Raw genomic sequence first — 27,595 nt, 5'->3', positions numbered from 1 at the left:
GGGAGTTTCACTCGGAGGTCTTTAATGGTCTGCATCAGCACACACTTGTACTGGCTGTGAAAGCAGCAGTGTTACATTCACTGACCTTACGGATTCCTATTGCTGTTTTTTTCGTGCTCATGCAAGGCTGCAGCAACACGTTCAGCTTTTAATTCTCAGACAATCATCACTAACTGGCTGGCTGCTGTTCCAATGTTGGGAGACAAGGCTCACGGTAAGACTGTCTATTATTCTACAGGCTGTGTTCTGCAGTCACAGCTTTAGTCTCCATAATAGATTGGCCCATGACTTTATTTTGTTCGAGTCAAGGACCAACCAACTTAAACCCAATAAATCCAGGTAAATGTTGGAGCAAATGCTTTATGGCCTGAAACCTGCATGCCGTAATCCAGGGCATCCACATACCCCTATAATCTGTTGTGTAATTATTAGGATAAATAATTGTCTGATGAGGAAATTACAGCAATGCTTTACAGCCTAGCCAAACACAGTTTTAGCCCCGTTATGGAGCGGCTATTAACTGAACCAACCCGGCTAAGAATGGAATGGAACTTTTTTTTTCTTTTTTCTTTGTAAAAGTAGGTGAAAGAAAAGCATTTAAAAAATCTACTATAAATTTTCAAATGTTATGGATAACAATTTACAAAAAAAATGAAAGATAAAATTATACCTAAGAATAAAAGTAGCCTCTATAATAATTAGTAGCCTATAGTTACTAAACTAAAAACCTTCTGACTGTGCCTATAACATTTTTTAGAATCCCAATAATGTAGCGAAACAACGAAATAAAAAAGAAATAAATAGGTATAATAAAATAATATTATTAATAAAAAAAATAAATAATGTATATAGCCTGTGCAATTCTATATTATTTAAAAAAAAAAAAATAGAAATGTGTAATTATTAATATTCTTATTATTATTAGGCCTGTCTGCTTGGTGCTGATAGCGCGAGCCCCCAAGGAGAGCCCTCGTAGTGCGCGTGTCCCCCGGACCGCTTCCAGGCTCGCGAGACGCCTCTGTTTCAGGCCTGCGCATCTGCAGCTGCCTCCCCGCTCGCTCCCTGTTATCACTTCACTTCCACTCTCTCTTACGTGTTTAAATACTGCGTGTTGTCGATAATATTGGCTAATATAGAATATTTCCCATGTCACCGTGTGATATTTCCCATGTCACCGTGTGATTCACACAGGCGGTTCTGTTCACCTCCCTCTTGAAGGGACTCCGACGGCGGGCTTTTTTTTTTTTTAAATCCTTTTCATCACAAGTGTGAGTGTGTCGTGAGTTCATTTCATTTAACTTTTTACACGCCCGGATACATTTTAATTCAATTTATTTACAGTGTCAAATCGCAGGAGTTATCTCAGGACACTTTACAGATAGAGTAGGCCAAGACCACTGTAGGCTATCATTTACGGAGACCGAACGATTTCCCGCCCCAAGAGCGAGCATTTGGTGCGACAGTGTCAGGCAGACACGTCGGGCAGACCCCGTCTGTTGGTGGACGGCTATCTGCCGCTGCCGGTTGGGACACAGAGACACTAGCCTACAGACATACAGAAATATGATTTATAATAAGCATAGCAGCTGGCGTCCTCTGTCACCCATACGCGTGTAGGTCGGTGGCCGGGACATCCACTTCCACAGAGTGGAGTCAGAGTCTGAGTACGTCTTTAAACTCGACAGCCTACAAGGCGAATGCTAATGCGGCCATCTTTAGCTAGGCTATATTTGACTTTGGATACTAGTTTGCCCGCCGTGATAAATGTGATAAAAGTCTAAAGGAAATGCATGCCTGTGTGGAGCGGTTTCAAACTGATGGAAATTTAATTTTTTTTACAATTTTCATAATGTAGACCCACACAGAAATTACTCTACATCAACGCAGACAATGTAGCCTAAAGAATTAAAGGTGCTCAATTAATTTAGATATTTAAATATTTTAAGTATAAGCTACATATTCTAGAGCCTACATAGCCTATAAATAGGCTGTTATTCTGTGAACAGGATTCACATTAGGCTTAAATATATTGAGGAAATATACAGTTGTCTAAACACATCGCATGGCTGTATTATTATTATTATTATTATTATTATTATTATTATTATTATTATTATAGCCTAATGATTAGGCATATAATTTCGATCAACTAATACATAGATAAATGAGCTATTTTCTTTTCTTATTGTATTTATTCGTTCCATTTTTAATGTCAGATTAAATTGCATTAAATGTGACACAGCAACAACATATCGACAGCACTGAAACTATGTTGCGTTGTTTAAAATGCATTTAAATGATTGCGGCAAATTACTAAGAAATGTCGTTTCAGTTTAAAGATGACGGCATTATCATGTCTGCGAAGAGAAGAAACCGATGTGAGAGGTGAAGCACGATCAGATTAAATGCCATCATTGAAACGAGGGCTCAAAAAATAGCACCAGCCAAATGCCGGTGAATAGGCAAATGGTTGGTAGGTTTCTATTTGGCCATTCGCCAGCCAAAAAAGTAATGTTAAACTATTGAGTGACTGGTAAAATTTGAATATTCACTATAGCCATTTAACTGTTGGACAAAAAAAAGTGAATTTTGCACTCTGATCGAAACACACATTATGCCTGAAGTGTATGGCTTCTATTTCTATATTCCAATTTTTCTATATACATCACCCACATATAAGTGTGCATAATATATTTACGTTAAGCTATGCATGTGCGTGCATGCGTGCGTGCGTGCGTGCGTGTGTTAGTGTGCGCGTGTGTGTGTGTGTGTGTGTGTGTGTGTGTGTGTCAATATAAATAAATTGATTTACATACTGAAAGGGATGTTTAAAATGGCCATTCACTACTAAAATTCAGCTGGGCCATTTTTCATGTTGTGCTTGTGCGTGCGTGCGTGCGTGCGTGTGTGCGTGTGGTGTGTGTGTGTGTGTGTGTGTGCGCGTGTGCGCGTGCACTTGTGTCCCAGGTGTCACGTTGAAGGTTATGGAATACACATATGATGACGACCTGGAGGAGCTGTGTCCTGTGTGTGGAGACAAAGTGTCCGGATACCACTACGGCCTGCTCACGTGCGAGAGCTGCAAGGTAACACATCCAAAAAATATAAAAAATGTTGTTTACATTTCGTTTTCTACCTACTGTCCTTTTTTTATTGTGAACAGCTCAATGCTTTGTTTAGTAAGTACAGATGTGTATTTGGCAAATACGCATGATGTTCAAATACTGACATGAAACATAAATTGGCAAGTAATCTTAAAGATCTATAGGAGAAGGGAAAACAAGCTGAGATGACGAGAAGAGAGAGAATAGACTGTGTTTGTCTTTTATATTTAATATTTCTTTGTCGTTAGTATTTCCTCTTCATGTATTTGTCATATTTGCATGTACGGTGAGACCGGAAGATGTCTGTGGAAGGCTGGTGCTGTCTTGTAATCCCACATGGGATGGGCCAAATGTTTCAGAACTTGTCCAGACGCGTCGTTTCATGTCGAGGGCTTTAAGTCTGCATGTTAAAATGTTTTATAGCATGCCTGCTCCCCCCCCCCCGCTGTTTCTTACGTGTCTCTGGGTTTCAGGGCTTCTTCAAGAGGACGGTGCAGAACAACAAGAGGTACACGTGCGCGGAGAACCAGGAGTGTAAAATAGACAAAACGCAGAGGAAGAGATGTCCTTTCTGCCGCTTCCAGAAGTGCCTCAACGTCGGGATGCGGCTAGAAGGTACACTTTCAAACCCGGAATTATAAGAGATTAGTGTGTCTTTTCACCATAATATCATAATAATCATTGGCTAATAATAACAATAATATTAATAATTAAGGGCTTCATTTGAGGGTTCTGCGTTTTTTTTGAATTTTTTTAGCACAGCAGACACTTCATTTCCTCCATTCTGTGTACTTTTTGTGCCTTTTCTGCATTAAATCTATGGTGCAAATGTCTTTAATTATGTAAAGGAAATTATCAGTAGATATTTGGGGGGGGTGCACTGGCAATTCATGTTAATATATTAATACATTCATCTATTGGATTGTTCAACCGTACAGTGTTTTGGGATTTCCTTTTTTAGGTTTTATGTACATCCTAACGAATAATTGTTTGCATCTAAATGTAATGATATTAATAATGATAGGCTACTAATAATACTAATGCATATATACTGTATATACAGAGTATATATATACTGTATGGTATCACTATATTTATGCCATTATTATTTTATGTTTTTGCCTCTGTTGCACATTTTTCATTGTGCATTTCATGGTGTTTTGATTCCAACAGTAATTTCAAAAATGTACCTGTAGGCACTTATTAATAGTGTATGAAATGATTATATCATAAAAAAAAAGCCTTTATATAGCCTTTTTTTGCAATTTGTGTGCCGGTGGCTCTCATGCTGTTTCATATACACATGGGATGGGATTCATTCCCAGACAGCAATGCAGGAAAGCACCTGCTTCCGTAGCAGAAAAAGGACACATTCTTGACTTACTGATAAAACCCACGAGACTCCCCTGTTTTAAATCAAAAGCTCTATTTAGACTACAAGAAGGAGTGGAGCTGCACAGACTCTGGGGATTCTTCTCGGCCCTAAAAAGGGAAATCTAAATGACCAACATGTCTGATTTTTAGGGATTAGTTGGGGATACTGGTGAAATGCAAGTTAGGATTTGCCTCCCTGCTGTTACAGTTCAATGCTCATTGAGGAGTTTTTCAAAATGGGTGGATCATGGCAGCGCGGAAGAATTCAGTAGAGTCTGTGTTTTCATCTGTAAATCTGTTTTTCACCTCTTGTCTCTTGTGTGACAGCGGTGCGCGCAGACCGCATGCGTGGGGGGAGGAATAAATTTGGCCCCATGTACAAGAGAGACAGGGCCTTGAAGCAGCAGAAGAAGGCTTTGATACGATCCAGTGGCTTCAAGCTGGAGAGCGTGGCGCCTCCGCCGGCATCTCCTCCGCAGGCCGACTACGGCTTCCCCGGCTCCCTGCACAGCCTGCCTGCCATCTCCAAAAGTCTGCTCCCCTCCACCCCGAGCTCCATCACGCCTACAGACTACGAGTCCAACCTCTACGGACCCCCATCCCTGGGTATGGCCATGCAGTCCCACATGCCCCTCGCCGCTCAGTACCAGTACACAGCCTTCCCCGGCAGGGCCATTAAAGCCGAGTGCCCCGACTACACCAGCTCCCCCGAGTCTCTGACAGGATACCCGTACCCAGACATGTACCCGTCGGCCTCGCCGCAGCCGCCCAGCCTGCCGCCGCTGGTGCTGGAGTTGCTGTGCTGCGATCCGGATGAGCTGGCGGTTCAGAATAAGATCGTGGCTCATCTGCAGCAGGAGCAGAGCAGCCGTGGCCGGCTGGACAAGCCCAGCACCTTCAGCCTCATGTGTCGCATGGCAGACCAGACGCTCTTCTCCATCGTGGAGTGGGCTCGGAGCTGCGTATTCTTCAAGGAGCTCAGGGTGAGTCCCAAATCCCTTTATCCTATATCCTCATGCTCACACAGGCACATATGCGCATGCTCCAATTGGTGGAGGATAATGTCACCTTTCACAGCTGAACACAACACACTTCTTTTATGCAATAGACCACTGTCTTATTACAACACTGCTTTGGTTTATCTCCCTTCCTTTAACCTGGTTTTTATACACATTGTACTCCAGTGGTTCTCAAACATTTTTATCCAGTGTACAAGCCAAGTACCCAGTGTACAGCACAAAACATTTTTGGTTTAAAAAAAGCCTGTATAGAGAGTTACAGTCTGCGCCTGTTTTGACAAAACACCCTTATTGTAACTGAAAAACACCTAAATGCTAGCTTGCATTTCAAATGTTTTTATCCCATCACTACATCCATTTGCCATTATAGTTTAATTTGTTTTAGGAATTTGCGCCCAACAAACATAATGTGTGTCCATCTGTTTAGGAATGTACAAATTAATTATATAATACTAATAATTTGAAATTCAAAAACGACCAAAAGCCAGAAGTATCCCCTAACAAGCGCTCAGAAAAACTGGACTGGTTTTACCTTTTGAATACCCATCAAACGTTGAAAATCAAATACAGGCTACCAAATGGAGAAGAATTGACATTGAAGTCAACCTCATTACCTGTCTCATTTAATGCCTCAAATGAACTTATGAAACTTGGATCAATCCACCAACACTGGCAATATAGTGCAAGTTAGGGTAATGTAATGTATGTAAAAGTAATGTATTAATATTACATGGGGCTAGATAGCCCCATGTAAATTTTGAATATTTTAATTTTGTGACATATAATAAGTTTTCTTGGTTTCTCAGGCTGTGATTTTCTCTTTTATTTTTTTAACCACTTAGTCATCATATCCACATTGATGACTATTTTTCTCATTGTGAAAATATTTTGTGAAAGCACCAATTGTCAAGCCTACAATATTGACATCAATGTATTTGGTCAAAAATCTCCTGATATTTGATTCTCTCCGTATCGCCCAGCTCCAGTACAGGTCAAAACTACCTACACTACTTATGAAAAGCTGTGTTCATATTTAATGAAGTGTTTCAAGATTATTAATTCTTGAATGGCAGCTACAGCTGATGTTCTTTTGGCCATCGTGGATGTCCCATTACAATATTACTCCCAAGCTGTAACGAGGATTGTCGTGCTGTTTCCTTTTTGTTAATTCTTCTTTTACAACATAACATGTTAATGGAACAAAATGACACAAAAATAATGGCATCTTAAAAGCACACAAGTAATAATCATTTATTAATCCTGCAAGGGGAAATCACAACATTTTAACTCTGTTGTTATTATTATACACATCACACAGGTCTAAGTTGCACACATGCTCAGTACCCATACTGCACTAATGGAGATATGTCAGAGTGTGGGGCTGCCCATGGAAAGGACAACCTGGCAGTGGGGGGTTAGGGGCCTTGCTCCAAAACACATTTGCAGTGCCCAGCATCTCTCCAGCTACAAGTCCACCCCCATACTTTGATTAGTTTGGGGACTTGAACCAGCAACCCTCCAGTTCCCAACCTAACTCCCTAGTGACTTAGCTACTGTCGCCCCACAAGATGCTTCACAAAGACGAAAACATACTGTATACAAGCATAAAACGCACACACACACACACACACACACACACACACACACACACACACACACACACACTCACACACATGTGACTTTTTTGTTGTTTTTTTCCCCACGTTTTTGAAGCTTTTCCTGTCATTTTTGTAACTTTTTCTATGTTCTTTCATAAATTTAATGAAAGTAGAAAAGTGATCATTTATTTTACTTGTGAAGTGTGTTGCATGGAACCATCCACGTTATTGTTTTTGATAATTTGGTTGAAAGAAAGCCAAATTTCTGATATAGAATCATTTGGAAAATGGGTCAAATTTGACCCAAGGACAACACAAGGGACGCACATACACATAGCTTTGACAAAAAAGAATTATACAGTTTATTTTTAAGATGAGTTGGTATATGACGTATGTTTTCCTTTAACAAAATACATGAATGCATGCAAAGTCAATGATGTGGACTCGTACGCCCACAGTTCACTCACATTCACTCAGAATGGACTTTACGAGCACAAACCACAGTTGGCAACAGCTGATTTTTGTGAGAGACTGGAGAATTGTCATCAGATTTGCTATTTGTCAAACTTATTGTTCACTGATGAACTACCTTACTACCTTAGTCGTGGCAAGATGATTTCCATGCTTTAGGTAATGAGACCGGAAGGGAAAAAAAAAAACTTGACAATAATAATGTGGAGTAAAGTATAGACTATATGATTTGAACTCTAAAACATGGCTAAAGCACACGCACACACACTAGAACGCTTCTTATTTGCTTCATGATTTGCCTCTGCAGGAAGAGGAGCAAAATATAAAGCTTTATGAAATAACTATATCACAAATGATTAGATAATGTTGTATCAAAATTTGATGTAGGTTATATACCCAAATGGAATCTGCAGAATTTTTTCTTTTTATTACAGTTCAGAGCAATGATCCGAAGTGAAAATCTCTGCATGTGGTGAAGATTTGTTTACATTCTGAGTTTAAAAGTACAATTTTAAATCTGTAGAAAATTTGACAGAATGTGGCCATGGTATACTCTGGTGTGTCCTATTTCTTATTTCTATTCAGGGCAGCTGTTACAGATAACACAGCATAATCCTTGAGTTTATTATAACAATAATAATAATAATAATAATAATAATAATAATAATAATAATGACTTTATTCAGGATACAGTAGAAGGTTCATGGTAGGTAAAGTACCAAAAACATAACATAACACAAACCTTCACCTGTAATATACAAACAGGAGCGCCATTGTCTTCACACTCTGGAGGAGAACCTGACAGGGCTAAATCAGTGCAGGCTTAAGCCCTCATAATTCATGCATCCATGCATCAATACATATTTCTTATTAGGGCAGAACAGGTAGACGCACCAACACTAACAGACATTTGACTAGCACCACGCCATCTTGGTAGTTTTAGAACAGGGGGGTCAAACTTAATTTCACTGAGCACTAAACTGGAAAATGAGAAACACGTCACGGTCCAGACATGCAGAGTTTATTGACATGCTTTTGTTTGAGAGAAAAAGTAAAAATATGTTGACTGAGTTAGCTTTTCTCACTTAAAGTTGGGCCCTCATAAAGACCTAAAAAGTTGGAAAAACGGTCCTAGCCATTGTTGAAAAAAGCAGCAAAAACATTTAAAAAAAAAAAGACAAAAAAGGTGGGGAAAAAAACAACATTGGAAAAAGCTTCAACATTTTCTAAAAAAGCTCCAGAAATGATAGGAAAAGTGCCCAAAACATTGAATAAAGCAACTAAAACGTTGAAAAAAGTGACCTAAATTGATATGCTAACCTGGTCAAAATCTGCTTGGGTCCATATTTGGCCCGCAGACCTTGATTTTGATTTGTTTTATAAGATCTATATGTTAATTATGTTGCGGCTCTAAAAATACAAAGTTACAGTAATGAGGAATGAGTACTGTGGCAGGATACTGTGATTCCTCAGTACTGAACAGTAGCTGTCCACACACAAACACATCAGGGGATAATGACTGGACATACATCAGTGTCTCACTCCATCACCTCCAGCACTGTGTTGTCTTTGTGCTCTGTGCCACAGACACACTGCAGTATTGACACGTCAGAGGATTTAGCGACAGTCCAATTGAAGTGCCATGTTGGAGAAATCAATACTATTGTTGTGGTTAACTGTGATGCTGCTTACACACTGGCTTAATACACTTATTGCTCCAAGTGCAATCAGCCCAGGTACTAACAAGGTACACAATATTATAGGGCTGCGACTAGTTTCACTTTGCCAGACCTTCCTCCACAGTGCTACGGAGGAAGGTCTGGCTAGTCCACACAACAATCCGGAATGGGAGAAAAACGTGCTCTGGGTAATTGACATTTTGTTAAACCAATCACAATCGTCTTGAGTGGTGCCAAGCGCCAGGCGGAGCCATCGAGCCGCTGGAAAATAACCCCGAGAGGGAACTTGTTTTGGTGGAACACGTGTACGTTCAAAAGTAGTTGTGCAACAGAAAACTCAGATTGGACAGAGGTTGAAGAAAATATTCACATTTAACAAGCTGCAATCAGAGAATTTTTATTCTTTTTCATAAACTTGGAACCATGGAAAAAAAAATCCTGCACTCTGCTCTTGCTATAGCATCAGCGTTTATTTACAAAAAAATAATAATTTCTGTTAATAAAAGGTGATGACTCTGCTATAACAACAGCAGAGTGTGGGATTTTTTTCCTTTTTTCTCTCCTTTGTTCCAAATTGATTAAATTCTCCAACTTTTGGACATGCGAATAGCTTCTTCAAAATACTTTTTTTTATAAAAAATGAAATAAACGGATTCATTGATAATCAAATAAATTGCAGATTAGAGCTGCACCACAAGGAGGAAAACATGCTATAACTTTGAATATCGTTATAATGACATAACTTGCAATAAATACACAGATATTAACGTGCAATATGTTCTGCCTGTCTACTGCTTTCAGTACTCCACTAAAATACAAAAAACTGCTTATTGAAATTAAAACAAATGAAAAGAAATCATTGTTGAGTTGAATATAAGAGGCACTACTAAAACACAATGACCATTACTTTTAAAAGTGCAGTTTCTGCTGATATTTTCTTTCAACTAACACAACAAATCACTCGTCAATGTTTTAAATTCCTGCAACAAGTGTAAAGCCGAGTCTGGTTTCTCACTGTTTGGATTCTCTGCTTGCACCAAAACGGCAACACACTGAAGCAGATGTCTGACGTCTTTGTATAAACTGCAAGACTGAAAGCTGCACAGTATATCAGTATACCCAAAATCTTCTACAGCAGAAATCTTCAATAAGGAACTGAGGGAGTCCTCGAAGGTACTGCAGGGGGGCCACCAAATTATTGTTTTATTATTATCATTATTATTATTATTATTATTTTTTTTTCAAACGTTATAACAGGTCTGAAGTTTTAAATGAACGTAAGTCCAACATATTAATAGCCAAGAAAAATTGGCTTATTTATGAATTATCTTTTCATTGGATTTTTTTTACATACCATTGATGACAGGCTTACTGGCCTGTAGGTGAGGTAGCCACTAAGTTAGCCACCCAAAGAAAAAGTTAAGCTTTAAGGTTTCACTTTGCTACATGTATCTTTAACATTACAACATAATGTATAAATATATGAATATGTCAATAATTATTACTTTAATAGCGTTAAATTGTATGCACCATAAGGTGTGTTCATGTGAGGGCTTTAGGTCGCCTTACATGTTATTGTAGGCCCAGTTTAATATGCATCTCAATATTATACAATACGCAGTGGGGGGGTCCCAGCTCTGTCTCTCTTTCAGCTAATGGGTCCTTGGTTTAAAAAACGTTACAGACCCCTGTTCTACAGTAAGAGCCCCACTCACTTATTCGGTCTCCATGCTACATTAAGTCATATTAAAGGGTTGGTTCACCAGATAAATTATGGAAACACCATAGAGCAACGTCACTGCATAAGTGATGTTATTAACATAAACGCTCTGATGTTCAATACTCTTTTCTTGTCATGCATGGACGACCAGAAGACTATAGCTGAATTAGTGGTGATGTGTGAATGTGACCAAATCATATTGATCTACAATAGTGTTTTCACCTTTATTTATTCAGGGAGCGGCAATTGAGAGCAAGCTCTCATTTCCATTGATGCCCCGATTACATTCCATGTAAAATTACAATACATATAAATATTACTGAAGTAGTAATTAATATATAATATACAGATGCAATATACTGTAGACACATACAACAAGTACAGAATGTTAAACAACTCAAAGTGCACATGTACGTTCTGAATACATGGACTCATTTAGCAGACATTTAAAGTGATTAACTGGAATCAGGCACTTTAATTTCGTTAGAATCTGCAGGTTATACCATTTATATGGAGCATAATACTCAAATGCAGTTTGCCTATTGCTGTCCTAACAAATGGAATATTTAGGACCAAGGAATCAATTGTGCAGGTGCCATAGTGATACAATTTTAAATTCAGCAAGCTTATTAAATATACAGGCAATTTGGCTTTGTAAGTAAATACAATGCAGTCTTGCTGCCTTCTTAGAGCCAAGGAAGTCCAGCCTATATTTTGATGAAAGAGACAGTCATAAGTACTAAATCCATCACCAGATATAAATCAGAGTGAGAAACTACATCAAGTGGCTTCAATGTAGAGGAAGCCAAATGCATCAACATGCTACCCCTGTAATCTGAAACTGTTAGAAACGTAGCTTGAACGATCTGTTTTCTACAACTGGTGAGGCTCGACATATTTCTATAAAAGAAAGCCAATGTTAACACAGACACAGCTGCTGTCTTTCCTGCAAAAATGTTCTCACGCATCGCCAAATGCTGTCTAAACATGCAGTTACTTTGGTTTTATTTGTCCAGGTTTTGAGATATCTGCTCCCCAACAGAATGCAGGTGAATGGAATTTGGTTTTGTAACATTTACAATTTTCAACAGCAACATCTCTCGTTCCAGAAACTGTTCCTCAGTTTCTCCACATAACACGGTCAAAGCTTTCCTTCTTCAGTAGAGGGTAAATCCTATAAAATTAGCTGACACTATGTTATGATATCTCCAGGGATACAGTATCTCAGATTCTTGGCAATTAAGACCAAAACTCTTTGCATGGCTAGATATGTGTGAGAAAAAATGATTATTTTGTTGTTATTTCAAAATTTAGGTGCATGAACTCTTTTTATTGTTTAATTGAATCAGACTGAATCAGACATCAGACATTGTCCTTGTTAACACTATTTTAAAATGACATGGTCATTCACACAACCCAAAGTGTGAAAATGCTAAAAGTGACAATTGAATGCGTCGTTGCTGAGAACATCCAGAAAGAGTCTGCCTTTTTTGTTGTTACTTTTGTACCTTCCTTCTCTCAGAAACAAAGACCACATTGTGGTGCTGATGAGGTTTGTTGTATCATCTCAGACTAACAAGAACAAGGTATCTTTACACTGCCTGTGTAAGAGGGATACTTGGCTGAAATGCATTGCTGATACAGACGAGAAGCACAGAAGTTGCTCCTCTATCATTATCATGGAATTGTTACATAAAATATACATACAAATAACACATTATTCAATCCTTACCTGAATATGCAGATTCCCTATGTACAATATACTGTATAACAAACTTCAATATTTATTCACAATTTTTTTCTTTACAATTAATTCACAAAAGTATAAGTATATATCATAGGACAAAATGCAGATATGTGAAATGGGACACAACCGGTTTATGGATGCCCAGACACTAGCAAATAATAGATATCATAAATACTTTCATATTGTTTGGATAAAAAGGAACACAAAAAAACTCTAACTGCCCTAACCCTGCCTAAGTGATCCCAAAACATTAATCCATCAGCCCAAACATAAAAGGCAATCAACATAAAAATAATAACATAAGAATAACAAAAAGGATTTCAGAGTCACTAGTTTAAATGTCCTCAGCCTTTTAGAGTATCCAAGCTTAACTGTTGTCTTAGTCTCTTTTTTTGAAAAGAGACACACACAAAGTAATTTCTATAGTCTATCAACCTCATTCCTGACATGTGGCCCTCTTCATACCCAACTAAAGCTTGTCCACATCTGTTTGTACATTCTCTCACAAAATCACCAGTTTTCATTTGAGAAATCCTTTGACGCATAGGAGGTGATGCACCAAAGCATTGTAACAACTTCCACTTCATGTACAGTATGTTACAGGTTTGACATCAGTGCCCAAAATGGGTACCGGCACCTTTTTTTTGTCCACTGAACCTTTAGTTCTTATTGTGTACGGCCACGTTCTGCCGTGAGGAGGTATGCCCTAACCCCTAATACATGCGTAACTGCGTCTCTCTAATAGCAGCTTAACGCTGAGAAGACAGTGCTGAATATGTCTTTGTTAATATGGATATTGGATAAACATATTATTGTAGCACTGGTCGCTGTAGGCTATTGTGCCCGACCAGACCGTGGTGGTCCGTCTGGCCTGTCGGCCACCAAATCTTTAGCTTTGCACACAACCAACCTTTTCAGAGCTGAATATCACAACACTGCAGTGTTATAGCCTTCAGTTTATGAATAAATGTAGTCTTGATTTGGGGGTCATTTAAGTCTAAAAGTGTTGTAAATATAGTTATTTAAGTAAATTGAATCATACCACAATTAACTTTAATTAAATAAAACATTATTTCCCACAAAATAGTGGCTAGTGAAAATGCTGCGTAGCTAACTTTGAAAAACCGCTAGCCACAGTGGCTGGTGAGCACGAGTTAATGTCAAGCCCTAAATGTATGTAACGAAATGCATAGAAAAATACATTTGAGGGGATATGTTAGCATGGTATGAATGTAAATAGATACAAAAATATATCCAAAACACATGTGGTGATAATGTCATGCACTTGCTGAATCAGGGTACTGGCACCTTTTGGAACAATTCAGCCACTGTTTGTTGTCATGTTGTTCAGCATGTGGTTTGCACTTTCTGTTGTTTTCATATTGTGTCCAAATGACTAGAAGCGTAGCACAAAATTCTGAAACTTGCACATATGCAGTCTCAGTGGGTCCCTTTACATTCATACATTCATTCACACATAACTGAAATTAAACACATCTGTTGTAGGGCAATCAGTAATGAACCTGATGATTGTTGAAGTCTTTAATATGCATTGGTTAATGTCAGTGGAGGATGGTAATTTCATTTAAAGATCTAATCATCCATCCATTCATTCAACTTAAATAGTTACCATACATTATATATCATACATTTTGTATATGCACAGTATGTATCACACATTTTTCATGTTACATACTCTTAGCAAGATAACAAATATACATAAAATATGTTTAATTTTAAACACCTACCAAACATTTTTTACATTTTGCAATCAACTAATCTAATGTTAAGTTAGCAAGCTAGCGCACTCCGGCCCGTCGGCCTTAATTCCCTGCTGCTGACGATAAAAGTGGATAACAGCAGCAGGGACACAGCCACTGTTAGTCCCTAGGAACCCCAAACCCAGCTGGCACAAATGCCAGCACTGGGTGCTAACAACTCTAACAGCAATAACACACCATATCAGACCCAGCGCATTCTCACTTCCATGGCGTCAAAAACAGACCCTTGGTCAGGTAACTTTGGCCCTTTTTTGGAAACGCTATAAGTCTCCTTTAGCATCATATCTAAACACGCTTGGTTGGGACTCGTGGCCTCACTTTTTTACGCTCCGGGTAGGGACACACATTTAACTGACAAATTGGATATAGGAAAAGTTTGTGGGTGGGGTTACAAACGGTCTTCTGGGTGAAAGCGACCCATACAGCATTTTGAGCTGTCATACAACTTGCTACAGTTGTCGCTCTTAATATTACGTCATCTTAAAGTGCCGCGGAGCTGCTGATCTGCCCAGAGCATTCCATACACACTCTGAAGGGTGCTTTTGTGAGCCAATGCTCAAGCGCCTGTATTGGGAGTGCAAACCCATGGGGGCTGTGTCTGGCTGAAATTGAGCCGCCACAGCGGCCAACCAAAGGTCCACGGAGAGAAATTACATTACATTTAAATGTCACTACAGTAAAAACATCCGTCTCAAAAGTCTTTGTCGGCTTCTTTTCTATGCTTTTGCTATCATCTTTTGATAACCTTAAACCTAACCTTCACCAAGAGCTGTGAGTGCCTCAACAAAACCATAACAAACATACATGCTGTAGTTGCTATGACACAAAAAATAATTCGTCAAACTATTGATCCAGTCAACACTAATCATTTACTTATGATTAATGACTAATAATGTGCAATACACAATACAAATTGCTGTTTAGATTCTGAGAAACTGAATTATATCACTGTGCTCATGAACAAGAGAGTGGCAATCTGTGGTTAAAGGAAATGGTGGTATATTAGGATGGGAAATGTATTTACCATTCTCAGATGTCAGAAAATATAAATTAGGTTAATACTCTGTCAAATAAAGGGATCTTTTAGTTTGCATTAATGAATCCCCTTATAGGAAAACACAGGTTGGCCTTTTGTGCAGTAAGGTCACATCAGTAGTTTTCCGGTATGTGAAACCATATGACAGTTTTTTTCTCCCCAAAACAACCGTTCAGCCTTTTTTTGCCTTCTCAAAACCTTGTGTTATACACATCTGATGTATTTCTGTTGATAGTCAGACCATTCTTATGTACAGTGTACAGCCAACATGGGCAGTGAGAACAAAGCTGTGCATATTTTTGCCAAGAAAGCCTTGCACTGAAAGAGCTGTTTCCCTCGGCTGGATAATTACATTCCATGCAGGCGATAACGGCAAAATGTCTCCTCTGCACTGCTCTGCTCTCGCTGCACTCATCTACATTGTTGCTAAATCGCTAGCAGAATGGAAGCTATTGATTTCTGCAGTTCCCCCAGATGTGGGCTTTGTCGTGTCTTGTGTTTGACCTTCCATTCACCTGTTGAACATGGAAGATGTTGCTGAGGGAGTGAGCACAATATACATAATAAATGTTCAGCTACTGAAAGCGGCACACACCACACAACAATGTCGATTTAAAAGTAACTCGAGAAGATTTGAAAATAGATGCATTGGAAAACTACCCTGAGCTACCAAATAGTGTAACAGCATTGGAAACCTTCTATAACGCCCATGTCTGTTATGCATCATATACACACTTATGTGTTATAATTATAGACTGTTAATGTTATTGGACAGAGCATGTGTGACGTCACCCATTAGTTTATGGAGATCTGCCATGAGTCGTTGAGTGTTCCATTACGGGCGCAGCCATCCTGGTTGCGGATGTGACAATTTTAGACTAGAGGGAGGAGTGAGGGAGGAGCCACTGACAGACGTCAGCTGAGAGTTGCCAACGGCGCTTACACTCTACATTACGTTACACACTTTCACTGGCAATTTGGATGCAACTGCTTCTGAAAGCTAGCCTACGTGATTTGAGGAAAGATTTTCGCCATGGAGAAACCCCCCCCCCGCTTTAGCGTTGATTTTAAAATCAACAAGACCCATGTCGCCCATGGGTGGAATTCACATATAATGCAGGTTTAAGGCACTTCATCATTTGCAGCACTTTGCCAAACCGGAGTCAATGTTTATAATCTGCTCATAGCACTGTATGACTTTAGTTGTAAGCACTCATAAATATTCATAATGTTTTATAACAATAATCATGACACATTGTAAAGCATTTTATGAGGACTTACAATACAAGTATCATAATACTACACAATTGCTGGTCAGTCACTGATATCATTTTTGCAAGGATCATACATAATACATAATAATCACTTTTATAATGCAATAATGGGATTATTTTAAGTGCTTATTTGGTGCTTTAATAAAGCAATACAAATGCAAGGAAGTTATAAGTCAATATAAGTGGTCATTGTTTGCTTTAAGTAAGGTAAAAAAACAATTATTATATTATATCACATTATAGATAAATCTGTGCAAGAACAACAAAGAACACTAAGTAACATCTATGTATTTGTTTAACGGGTCATAACAGAAATTGAGTACTCCAATTTGACACAGCTTTTTGATGATGAACAACTGACTGGACGTTTCACCAATGTAATGTTTCCCCAGAAAACTTACTCTAAAGACTCAACTGACTCCAATGATAGATAATACCTGAAACAGTGTCTACTTTGCCTGTAGTTTAAAAAAAAATACAGATCATAACAGACTAGTGAACCTTGCAAAAATTATGTCAGCGAGTGAACAGCAGTTATTAAGTATTATAATATTTGATCTTAAACGTCATTATAAAATGTGTCATATCATTGTTATAAAGTAGTATTAATAATAAAAACAGGTTTGTTGTTGAGGTGCAGCACAAGTTAAGATTGTTTCTAATAGGGTTGGGGTTAGGGGGTTTGGGTTACAGCACAGCTGTTATCGGCTCTAAGCAGTCCAAAGAAGTGCTGCTGCGAAGGACTAAACAATGAGAGGTGAAAAATACACTGTGCGCTGAAGATCCAGTTTCAATGATTTATTCCACCACATCTAAAATAGATTAAAGTTACTTTGTGATGCAAGTGTGTGAGTGGGGTCAACAGAAAGTGGCTTACCCCCTCTCTGTCAAAGCCCAAAAAACAGGTAAACAGATGAAGAAAACAAACAGACTTTAGCACTTCTGCCCAAACCCTAGTGAACACGCCCACCACCTACAATATTAGTGCATAATATACTAGTCTAGTCAACTTTATTTATTAATAGTCATATACACACAGTACAATGTAGTGCCATTTTATTTCTGCATTCTTAACACATCCTAGCACTAGGAACAGTAAACAGCTCCACCTGCAGAATCCAGGGAGCAACTTGGGGTTCAGTGTCTTGCTCTGGGACACTTTGAAATGTGGCCGGAGGAGCCTGGAATTAAACCGCCAACCTCCGTGCAACCAGCCACACAAATTCCCCCATGATCGATGAGCCTGATAGATGTCTAATACTTCTACTTGCTCAAAACAAGCTAAATCTAAACTTGCTGAATGGTTGTTCTAGGTGTTGTTGCAGACAAGGTTGCTATTTTAGTTTTACCAGAACTGATTTTTAAAGTTTGATACTAATATAATATATGTGTGCCAATGTTGCCACTGCCAGACCTTTTTGCTGATATGAAATGTCCCTAACAACATCAGCCAAAATTGAAAACTGTCAGTCTGCCAACTGTGGAAGCTTGTGGATTGTCAGTAACAATGTATGTCTTTTGTTTGTCTCTTACACTCCTACTTTAATCCAGCACTTAATATGTTTGACCAAAGGAATCATAATTTGCATATTCTCACACTGTAAGCAGAGCACCAAACATAGAAAGGAATGGCCAAATAGAGCTGACTAGTACATGCTGTTCTCATGAAGCATTCAAACATATATTTACGAAAACTAATGCACTGTTATTTGTATGTATTCCATTGCTGTATGCACCACACTGACCGCCGCTGTATACGAGCATTCTGATCTGCATATGGAGGAGGTTGTGGTAGATGGGGGGACATAAAACACTGGGCCTTAAAGCAGGGGAGTGGAGTTCATGTCCCAGGGAAAACTCAAGACTTTCACCCAGGAAACATATTAAGGGGACAGGCGTGTAAATCCAAACCACAATTTTTTTTTCTAATCTTAACTAGTCCTTCTGGTTGTTGCTGCATGACTCTCACTTTTTGTTGGGTAAACTAAACTGTTAACAGGCTCTGAAATGACGGGCACCTCACGGTGCTCTTTACCCAGCTCACAATCACATTTTCTCGGCTAAACTGTAAAGACCGCTAAACTTGAATGTCATGTTAACCAATCGTCACATACCAACCACACCATACCATTGGAATTGTTGTGCACAACTTTTTGTATGATATCATATTAACTTGTGAATGCATTGACTTAGTAAGACCCACCAAGTATTGTAGGTACTAAAGTCTTGGTAACTGTTACAATATAAGAAGGGTTGAAATGTAACTTCCCAAATGTAAAAATTTGTTTACATTGTTTTGTTGTCTGACTTATTGTTTCAAGATTTCTTAGAAAGCTGAAATGGCAGTAAATAGATTATAGAAGCTATCCTATTTGCAAAACTTTAAAAAAGTACAAATACGTTAAATGGTCAGAATACATTGGTCAGTGTGAGAGTAAGGGTTAATATGGAGCAGGTATTGATTGGTCTTACGTGCTTATGTGATGAAATGCAAAAATGATGCTAACATAGAGTTCAGTAATGGGAATAATAATATAATATTAAAGGGTGAAGAGAAATAAAAATGGTGTAAACCTTAAATTGCTCAAGACCAACACTCTTTAATACTTCTGCTTTTATCATGACCCTCTCTGGTAGCTCTTTCCATTCTGCTGGCCAGCGTTACTGTTTGGTTCACAGGATTATTATATTTTCCTGTGACAATCCCAGACATTTTAACTTTTTGACTTACTGACCAAAAGGCAGACGGCTTTGCATCGATGATTCTCTTTCTGGAATGACATTCCCTGTTCCTTGGCTGTAGTTTTGTTTTATGTATGGAATCTTGTTAGACAATGTATGGGTCACACAATTGTGTTTTGGCTCCTGTAATATGTTTTCTGTATTCCTTATTTTGTGCAAAGTATAGTACGTTGTGTTTACATTGGACAGGAAGCTATGGATGAAATTACTTGTGTATTGGTGTCATGTAATTCCATGTGAGATGGGCCACTAAGTGGCATGACACGTAAATGAAATATCATTCATTCATTATGGCTGTGAGATTAAATGTGTCTCTCACAGATAAAACATGACACTTGACAGGTATACTATAACCTGATGAATCAGTCAAACCCCACTTTCATGCTCTTACAGACAGAAACATTGAGAATCCATGTGGGAGATAACATAGAGCCATTCTCCTCACGTTCAGCAAAGTTTGAGTTTTATTTTTATTTTTTTGGCTGCAGCTGGGTGTCCAACTCCTCTCGGAGAGGAAGCGCTGGAGGTCACCGAGACCTCTAGCTTCCTTAACCCCTTCCTTGATCACTGTACATCCATCCAAAACCCTGACCACTGCACCATTCAAGATGCGACCAACCAGATTGGACCCTCTCCTCTGCTACTGATATATAGTTTCATTCACACGGACAGTAATTCTGTCAGCTTGGTATCAGATGGATGTGTGCCGGGGCTTATTAGCAGCTGTGTCTGCAGAATGACTGCCAGTGTCCTTCAGTTTACAGACAATATTGCAACGAAGGTAGTGTGGGGGGGGGGGTTAATCTGAAAACACACCCATCCCCCAGAGAAGAGCAGATGTGACTGAGGAGAGGTGGGGGTGGGTTAGGGAGAGGTGAGCAGGTTGAAAAGGTCTCAGACAACGCTCGTAAATACACAACGCGGGAGATATAGCAACACAAACACCCAACGTATCAGCACACACACTCACACACAAATACCAACACGCATCTCTTCTTTTTTCTCCTTGTTTTTAAAGGTCTTTTCCATTTTTCACTTTATCAGTTTTTGTCACGTATTTTGGTGAAATGCAGCTCTGGATTATATGCTTCTATTCATTTTGAATCAGAATCAAATTGAATGACCGAACGAGGTTACACATTAAAAGAAGATCAGCCATGTGCAATGGTGTCATAAACCCTCATATACAAAACACAGTAATATAGAAAATACAATTTAAAAAGAGGATATTGATTTTCACTTCTATACAACATGAACATAGAGGCTGTGGGAGACAGTGACAGTGAAATAATCAGGACTATTGACATGCTTTGCAGAATATCGATCACGATTATGAGTTTCTATAACAAAGAGAAGGGAAAAAGCTACAGTGTATTCATGTATTCACTGAGTGAGCCCACACTGTGGCCTTGTTTAAAGTGGACATATTATGCTTTTCTGTATTTTCTGTCATATGTACAATGTTGTAATGTTGGATGTTAATGTTAAATGTAGCATTCAAATAATAAGGTGAATTAATTTTAGAGAAATTCCCATGAGCTAAAACTCGGTTTGAAACGCTCCGGTTTTAACATTTAACAGGTGAATGAGTGATGGGCAGTCTGAAAGTGTGTTTTTAACATTAAAGCATGTGAACATGTTCTAGTTAAAACTGAAAATATGAGTATAAACTTGAAAGTGCTATATAATAGTTGCCCTTTCAGATAATGTATTTTTGTCTCTCTGTCTCCGTCTTTAACGCCCCCTTTGTGTCCATCTTTGTGTGTGTGTGTGTGTGTGTGTGTGTGTGTGTGTGTGTGTGTGTGTGTGTTTCCTGAAGGTGGGAGATCAAATGAAGCTGCTCCATAACTGCTGGTCTGAACTTCTGGTCTTGGATCACATTTTCAGACAAGTGCAACATGGGCAGGAAGACAGTATCCTGCTGGTGACCGGCCAGGAGGTAACAACTCCCTCACACAACTTCCCATCAGCACAATCTGCTTCATTCACTTCCACTACACTACATTCAAAATATGTATAAGGATTGGGCTTTTTTCCAAATCTTTGGATTGTATTTCCTGTGTGGAGGCCAATGTGTTTGCTCCATCTATCAAATGGACTAGCTGTAAAACCAGATACATTTGGAATATTTTGGTTTTCGCCAATGTACAGTCATTGATAAGGCTTGAATGCACTGGCTGAGACGGTTCAACAGAAACGCAAATGCTACAACACAAATAAAAAAAGCTTCAACACAAATGCTAAAGCCACAACATAAAAACAAAAGAGACAACACAACGCAAAAGTGACGTGAGCGACAACGAAATTAGAAAAATTGGATGAAGTGATTCTTTCTCTAATACGGATGATGCAGAGTCATTAAGAAATAAGTCATGTCTAAACAGTATATTTCCACGAGTGCGCTATGTTAGCAGTTATAAAGTTACTTAGCTTGTTTGGTAGCTTGTTAGATAGTTAGTTAGCTAGCTAGCTAATCCCACCCATCATGCTTTCATGCTACACACTGGTTATAGAAAATGAGCCGAACAAAGTGTCCCTCATCTGGTGAGAGCGTTGTACTTTTCTACACTTTTACAAGGGCATAGGCGTTGATTTCAGTGGGGACGGTGGGGACGCGTACCTATCAAATTTCGTCATGAGTCATTTTGTTTCCAGCATTTTTTCAAGTTCAATGCTGTTCAAGTTCAATTTAAAAAATAAAGTTCATAACCAATATACTTCTTGGGCGACAGATGCCAACAAATCCACAAAAAAGTCTCTCCCCACAGGGCTCTGCTGGCTGTGTCTCTAATGCTTTATTTAATTACATTAGTAATTTACAAGACAGCATCTTTTAAAACAAAGAAAGAGATTATCCCATCTGGTGGATAATGTTTCCGCCCGTGTACTGTATATAAATGACTTAGAAGAATAACCAGTAGCCTGTGTTTTCAGGTGGAGCTGCCGTTCATCCTGTCCCAAGCTGAGGCGACTCTGTCCAGCATGGTCCAGAGAGGTCAGGAGCTGGCGGCGAGGCTGCGGGCGCTGCAGCTGGATCGCAGAGAGATTGCCTGTCTGAAATTCCTCCTCCTGTTCAACCCCAGTGAGTCCGCATGCACTTTTCTGCTTCATCCGGTGATAAATGTGCAGATAGTGTTTTCAAAAAAAACAAAACAATAATGACTGCTAGTCAGTGGTCATCATCAGCAGCAGCCCTGTCTCCTAAAGTATTGCGTTCCCATGCAACTAAACAGCCTTCTCAGTTATATTTCGTATACATTTTTTTGTATACATATTTAACACTTTTGTTTGGTTAAGCTCATGGTTTGGTCTAAATTAAGCATGTTTGTTACATTATGTAGGCTATGTTAAGTGAGTTACTTACGTGAACTACCCAGGCGCCCATATGCAGAGGCTCAGTCCTCGACGCAGTGCCTCCCGTCCCCAAGAAAAATCTACTTTGTCGTATACACGTACGTAACGTAATCTGGGGAGAAAATATGTTTCCCTCAAAACTTAATAAAGAATATTGTCGTTGTATGTTTGAACTTAATTTTTAGGAGACAAGGCTGCTCATTGTGATGTTTATCATAAGATAATATCAGTGTGTTAGGCTTAAACAGCTCAAACGGGGAAACAGTATCTCTTCCTTTAAACATTAGTAGAAGTAAGAGATTGAAAGATTGATCCTTGAGTGACCTATCTCAAAATAAATGTGATCTTGAACATAGGCCTGAGTTTAGACGTGTGGTCTGTAGATTGGTTGCTGCCAGAAGAGTGGTGGGTATAAATCAATCAACGTGGTGGGGCTGCAGGGCCATACTGATGCTGTACTTTGGCGGAATTTGAATAGCAACACAAACATTTTAATGAAAAAATGTCACAATTGCAGATTATCTGCAATACCTCTTTATCTGTAAGGTTACAAGTGTTTTCCAAACTGGCCTTTTTCTCTATAATAAATCCACTAAATTAAATTTCTAGGGTTGACAAAAGCCAATATTAACAAAGACATCCTCCTCCATTGTCCACTAATGGCATTCAAAAGAAACGTAATGGATGGGTCTATCATTTGAAGGGTCCTACATTCATGTAGCGGCTTTCGCAGATGGAGAGAGCATAGATGTGGCTTGCCTAGATTCTCAGAAGTGTTTGCTGTTTTGCGCTGGCAAGCTGGGAACAAAGAGCCTTTGAATGGGGAGAGCACTTGTCATAGACAGAAAATACTTGCTGTGTTTGCCTGCGGCTTCTTTGCTCGCACTCTCACTCTCCCTCATCTTCAGAGTCAGGTTTGTCGGGGGTAATTTAATTGCCCTTAAGCAGTTTCAAAAGATGATTCAGAACATTGATTCAAAACATTTAATTACTGTGTGAATAGATTCTCCAAGATGGGCTCAGCTGATGCTGAATGCCGGTCTAACGGAGGGCTTGGCTATTGTCACACAAACGTGCACACAAACACACACACACAATCACACTCTCACACACGCATGCACGTACACAGTTTATTTCTTCTTTCTGATATAAACCTACTTATATAAAGTACCATCACAATACTAACATACTAGAGCAGAGTAATTTTTCTCTAAATGAAAATAGTCACATTGTCAACTCAATATTGGCTTTCAGTAGCTTGAGTACAAATACATTATCTGTGTAAGCCTTCAAAAACACTTCTGGCAGGAACCTAATAAGCTTCCATTCAAGTATGTAAATGTTGCAACTTGTCGAAAGAATCTGCAAAGAAAAACAGGAAGCTTCTAGAAGGCAAGTACCTTACCTATACGTTCCGTCCATCCGTTTCCGAGGGACTTGGGAGACCAAGCCATTTAGAACTGACGCAGTCTCCCGGATGAGAGTCAAAACCTCTTCTAAGCACCTTTAACCAAGTTAATTTGCCCTTGATTTGAACCCTTCCTTGAATTTACTTGGTACCTAACCTACCAAGATTTTCTTTTAAACTCAGAGATAACATGCCCCACTGTGCAACAAACCGGCTGCTTACCACTACATGACACTAGAAAACCAAACAAAGTAGAAAGCGACCAAAACCAAGGGGACCAAAACATCTGTAATTATATCCTGGACGAGTTACAACCCCAGCTGGGGAAGAAATATGAAGAAGGAAACAAAGTTGGATAAACCAAATGTAAGTTTATTGATTAAAATTGAATAAAAACAAAGAGTAAACAAAGTGGTGTGGACTGGCTATAGAAATAAAATGACCACACAATGACCATTGGTATTAAAATCAATGTAGCAGGTCAGAGCAGCAGCCATTTTTATGTATATCCTGTATATGTCTTGCATTTCCAGACTTATGTCCACAGCGCTGCGGAAGAGGGTCTGGCAAGTCTATACGGCATTCTGGGATGGGAGAAAAATGTGCTCTGGTTAATTGCCATTTCTTTAAACCAATCACAATTGTCTTGGGCTACAGTGCTTGACAGAGCCACGGTGCCCCTGCAAAATAGCCTCGGGAAGGAACTTGTTTTGGTGGGACATGTGTACATTCAAAAGTTGTTTTAGTCATGCAAATGAAATCTCAGATATGACAGATAGTCTACCTAGCTGTCTCAGGTTACCCTGCAGAGATCTGAGGAGCAGTTAACCGTAGTCCTTATGAATCGTCCAGAGTTTAGACACAAAGGGAAAGGAAGGTAACGGACATATGGCCGAAAATTAAGGGTCCCTGGCAGGACCTCCGGTGACACCGGAGCAATCCAAAATGTCAGTCTTTTTTTTTTGCACTAATCAAATGGCCACAGCAAACCATGTTCCATTTCTCTTTTATCCATTGTTTTTAAATGGGACAGCCAGACACATCAGCAGTTTCAAAGTTTCCCTCACTGAGTCATAATCTGTTTGTCCTCTGTGTGTGTGTGTGTGTGTGTGTGTGTGTGTGTCTCTGTGCAGATGTGAAGCTGCTGGAGGACCAGGCCTTCGTGGAGGGCGTCCAGGAGCAGGTGAACGGGGCTCTGCTGGAGTACACCCTGTCGACCTACCCTCAGTTCCAGGAGAAGTTCAGCCAGCTGGTTGTGCGGCTGCCGGAGCTGCGCTCCCTCAGCACGCAGGCGGAGGACTACCTGTGCTACATGCATCTGAGCGGAGAGGTGCCCTGCAACAACCTGCTCATCGAGATGCTGCACGCTAAGCGAGCGTGTGTGTGAAAGGTGCACGCAGGGTGCTCCGTCGCAATGTGTTGTTTCTCTAGCCGAGACTGTGTTTGGGAGGGAAAGTGTGAGCGAGATGAGAAATCGTGTTGAGGTTTTCATATCCTGCAGAGCTACATTATCGTGACCTTTCTAAACTGGATTTTCTACCCTGTTTGCAAACATCTAAAATTAAATCTGCCTGTAGAATTACATTATATCCTTTTTGACTAAATATCACATGAATCCAAAATCCCAGACAATGATTTTCTATCCCACAGAGCCGCCCAGCAAACATTTAGACTTTAGAGGAGGAATCTTTAGCCTGAATCAGTGCAGTCATGAAGACTGTTGACTGCATCATTTTTGAAACATCCACACCTAAGTGTCATTCTGATATTACTGTAAAACTGTTCCCAATGCCAATTTAGGAATTCTATTGTGAAATCTGGCGCTGGGTGGGTCGATGTTGAACTGACACATCACAAAAATGGGACTATGTGCAGGAACACATCTGTTGAATGCTTGCTAAGTGAGCGAATGTGAGCCTTTCCCAACAGATGTTGTAGTTTCTTTTCAGAAATTTGATTTTAGTGATAAATGAGTCCTTTTTGAACAAAGCACAGTCCCTAGATTATTCTTAATCTTATTTCAGATGAAGACAGACTTCAGGATAACACACTGTGTTCTTGTCAGACTAGACTGCTCTTATGTCTACACTTGTTTGTTTTGCCACCAGTGTTAAAAAAAATATGAACACTCTATGGGAGTCAATATAGTTTTGTTTCAATGTATTTAGATGTTAATATATTGATATATATAGAAGCCAGACATGTTAACAAAAACAAATTCTTATTTAGTTATTCATCAAACCCTTACCAAGAAAGAGTAAATGAAAGGGAGTGAGAGACAGGTAGGAAAGAGGGACACGGACAAAGAAAGAGGGAGACAAAATAGATAAAAGAAGAGAGGAAAAAGACACATCTATGTGCAAATGATAAGGGAGAGATGAATGACAAAGACAGCATTTGTCTTTCTTTAAGTAAAGATGTGATTAGCAGCAAGCAGCATGCATCTTCTTCTGTAGACACGGCACAGGGAAGGGTAAAGATGCATCTGGCAAAATTAGATTTCAACTTTCTTTGTCAAATTTGATTTTGTTCATTGGTCGATGCCTTCAGGAACAATAGGTCTTTGAAAAAAAACAACCTCATGTTTCATGTTCACACTCACATTTGTGTCACTTTTCAACACACTGTACTGTATGTGGACTATAGACCGACTGATCTGAGTGTGTGCTCAGACTGAGATGTTTTGCACTGACCCGGCTGTAGAGATGGTTTTTAGTAGCCTTAATGAAAACGTATACTTACTGTAAACAGTATTGATGCTTATTTTTTGCTTGTTGTCAACAAATCCCATGACAAAACCAAAACCATCAACAATGTCTCTCAATAGTTTACGACCCTCAAGCCTATTGGAAATTTTGCATTTTTTTGCTGATTTTTACATGTTTGGTATTTACACTGCCACGGGGGACGGGGGAGTCGCGTATAGGGTAGTCTCGTTTTGCCACACCCTCCTCCCAAAGCATGCTGGACGAATGTCTGGCTACTCCAAATAGCATCCAGGGAAATACTCAGGGAAAACGTGCTCTGGTGTATTGGAATTTCTTTAACCCTTGTGTGGTGTTCATATTTTTGTTACACAGCCTAATGTTCCCGGGCTGATGGAGCCACCACATTATTAGGCTTTTAAGTCAATACAGCCATAATAATGAATGTAAAACTTAACAGATTGTTACTTTAGCTCAATTACCAATGATATAAACATCATTAATGGTTCATAGTTGCCATTTATCACTGTGAGATCAGACTTATGATCTCTGAGATGATGTTGTTTTTTTTGTGAGAAAAACA

At 39.2% G+C, this 27,595-nt stretch overlaps 1 protein-coding gene across 2 annotated transcripts; it reads left to right on the top strand.

The window, feature by feature from the left end:
* LOC116689623 (steroidogenic factor 1) lies at positions 1–26,625 on the top strand. Of its 2 annotated transcripts, none has more exons than XM_032516186.1 (7): positions 1–214; positions 2,968–3,086; positions 3,578–3,719; positions 4,806–5,461; positions 21,365–21,484; positions 22,480–22,627; positions 25,441–26,625. In XM_032516186.1, exons 1-7 carry the CDS (start codon positions 193–195, stop codon positions 25,692–25,694), a joined length of 1,461 nt encoding a protein of 486 aa, XP_032372077.1. In that variant the 5' UTR covers positions 1–192; the 3' UTR covers positions 25,695–26,625. The 2 variants fall into 2 exon arrangements, with proteins under 2 accessions (XP_032372077.1, XP_032372078.1); XM_032516187.1 differs by having other exon boundaries at positions 4,818–5,461; positions 25,441–25,694.
* Positions 26,626–27,595: the final 970 nt, after the last annotated feature.

The sequence above is a fragment of the Etheostoma spectabile genome, chromosome 5 (assembly GCF_008692095.1).
Source record: "Etheostoma spectabile isolate EspeVRDwgs_2016 chromosome 5, UIUC_Espe_1.0, whole genome shotgun sequence".
Taxonomy (NCBI): Eukaryota; Metazoa; Chordata; class Actinopteri; order Perciformes; family Percidae; genus Etheostoma; species Etheostoma spectabile.
Note: the sequence above shows the minus strand (reverse complement) of the source record. Positions and strands in the feature narration are given on the sequence as shown.

Excerpts from the sequence above, each read along its gene's own strand:
- LOC116689623 (XM_032516186.1), top strand. The coding sequence starts at position 193 with ATGTTGGGAGACAAGGCTCACG. Across the intron at positions 215-2,967 it reads GTTGGGAGACAAGGCTCACG|GTGTCACGTTGAAGGTTATG; the intron begins GTAAGACTGTCT and ends CTTGTGTCCCAG. Across the intron at positions 3,087-3,577 it reads TCACGTGCGAGAGCTGCAAG|GGCTTCTTCAAGAGGACGGT; the intron begins GTAACACATCCA and ends TCTGGGTTTCAG.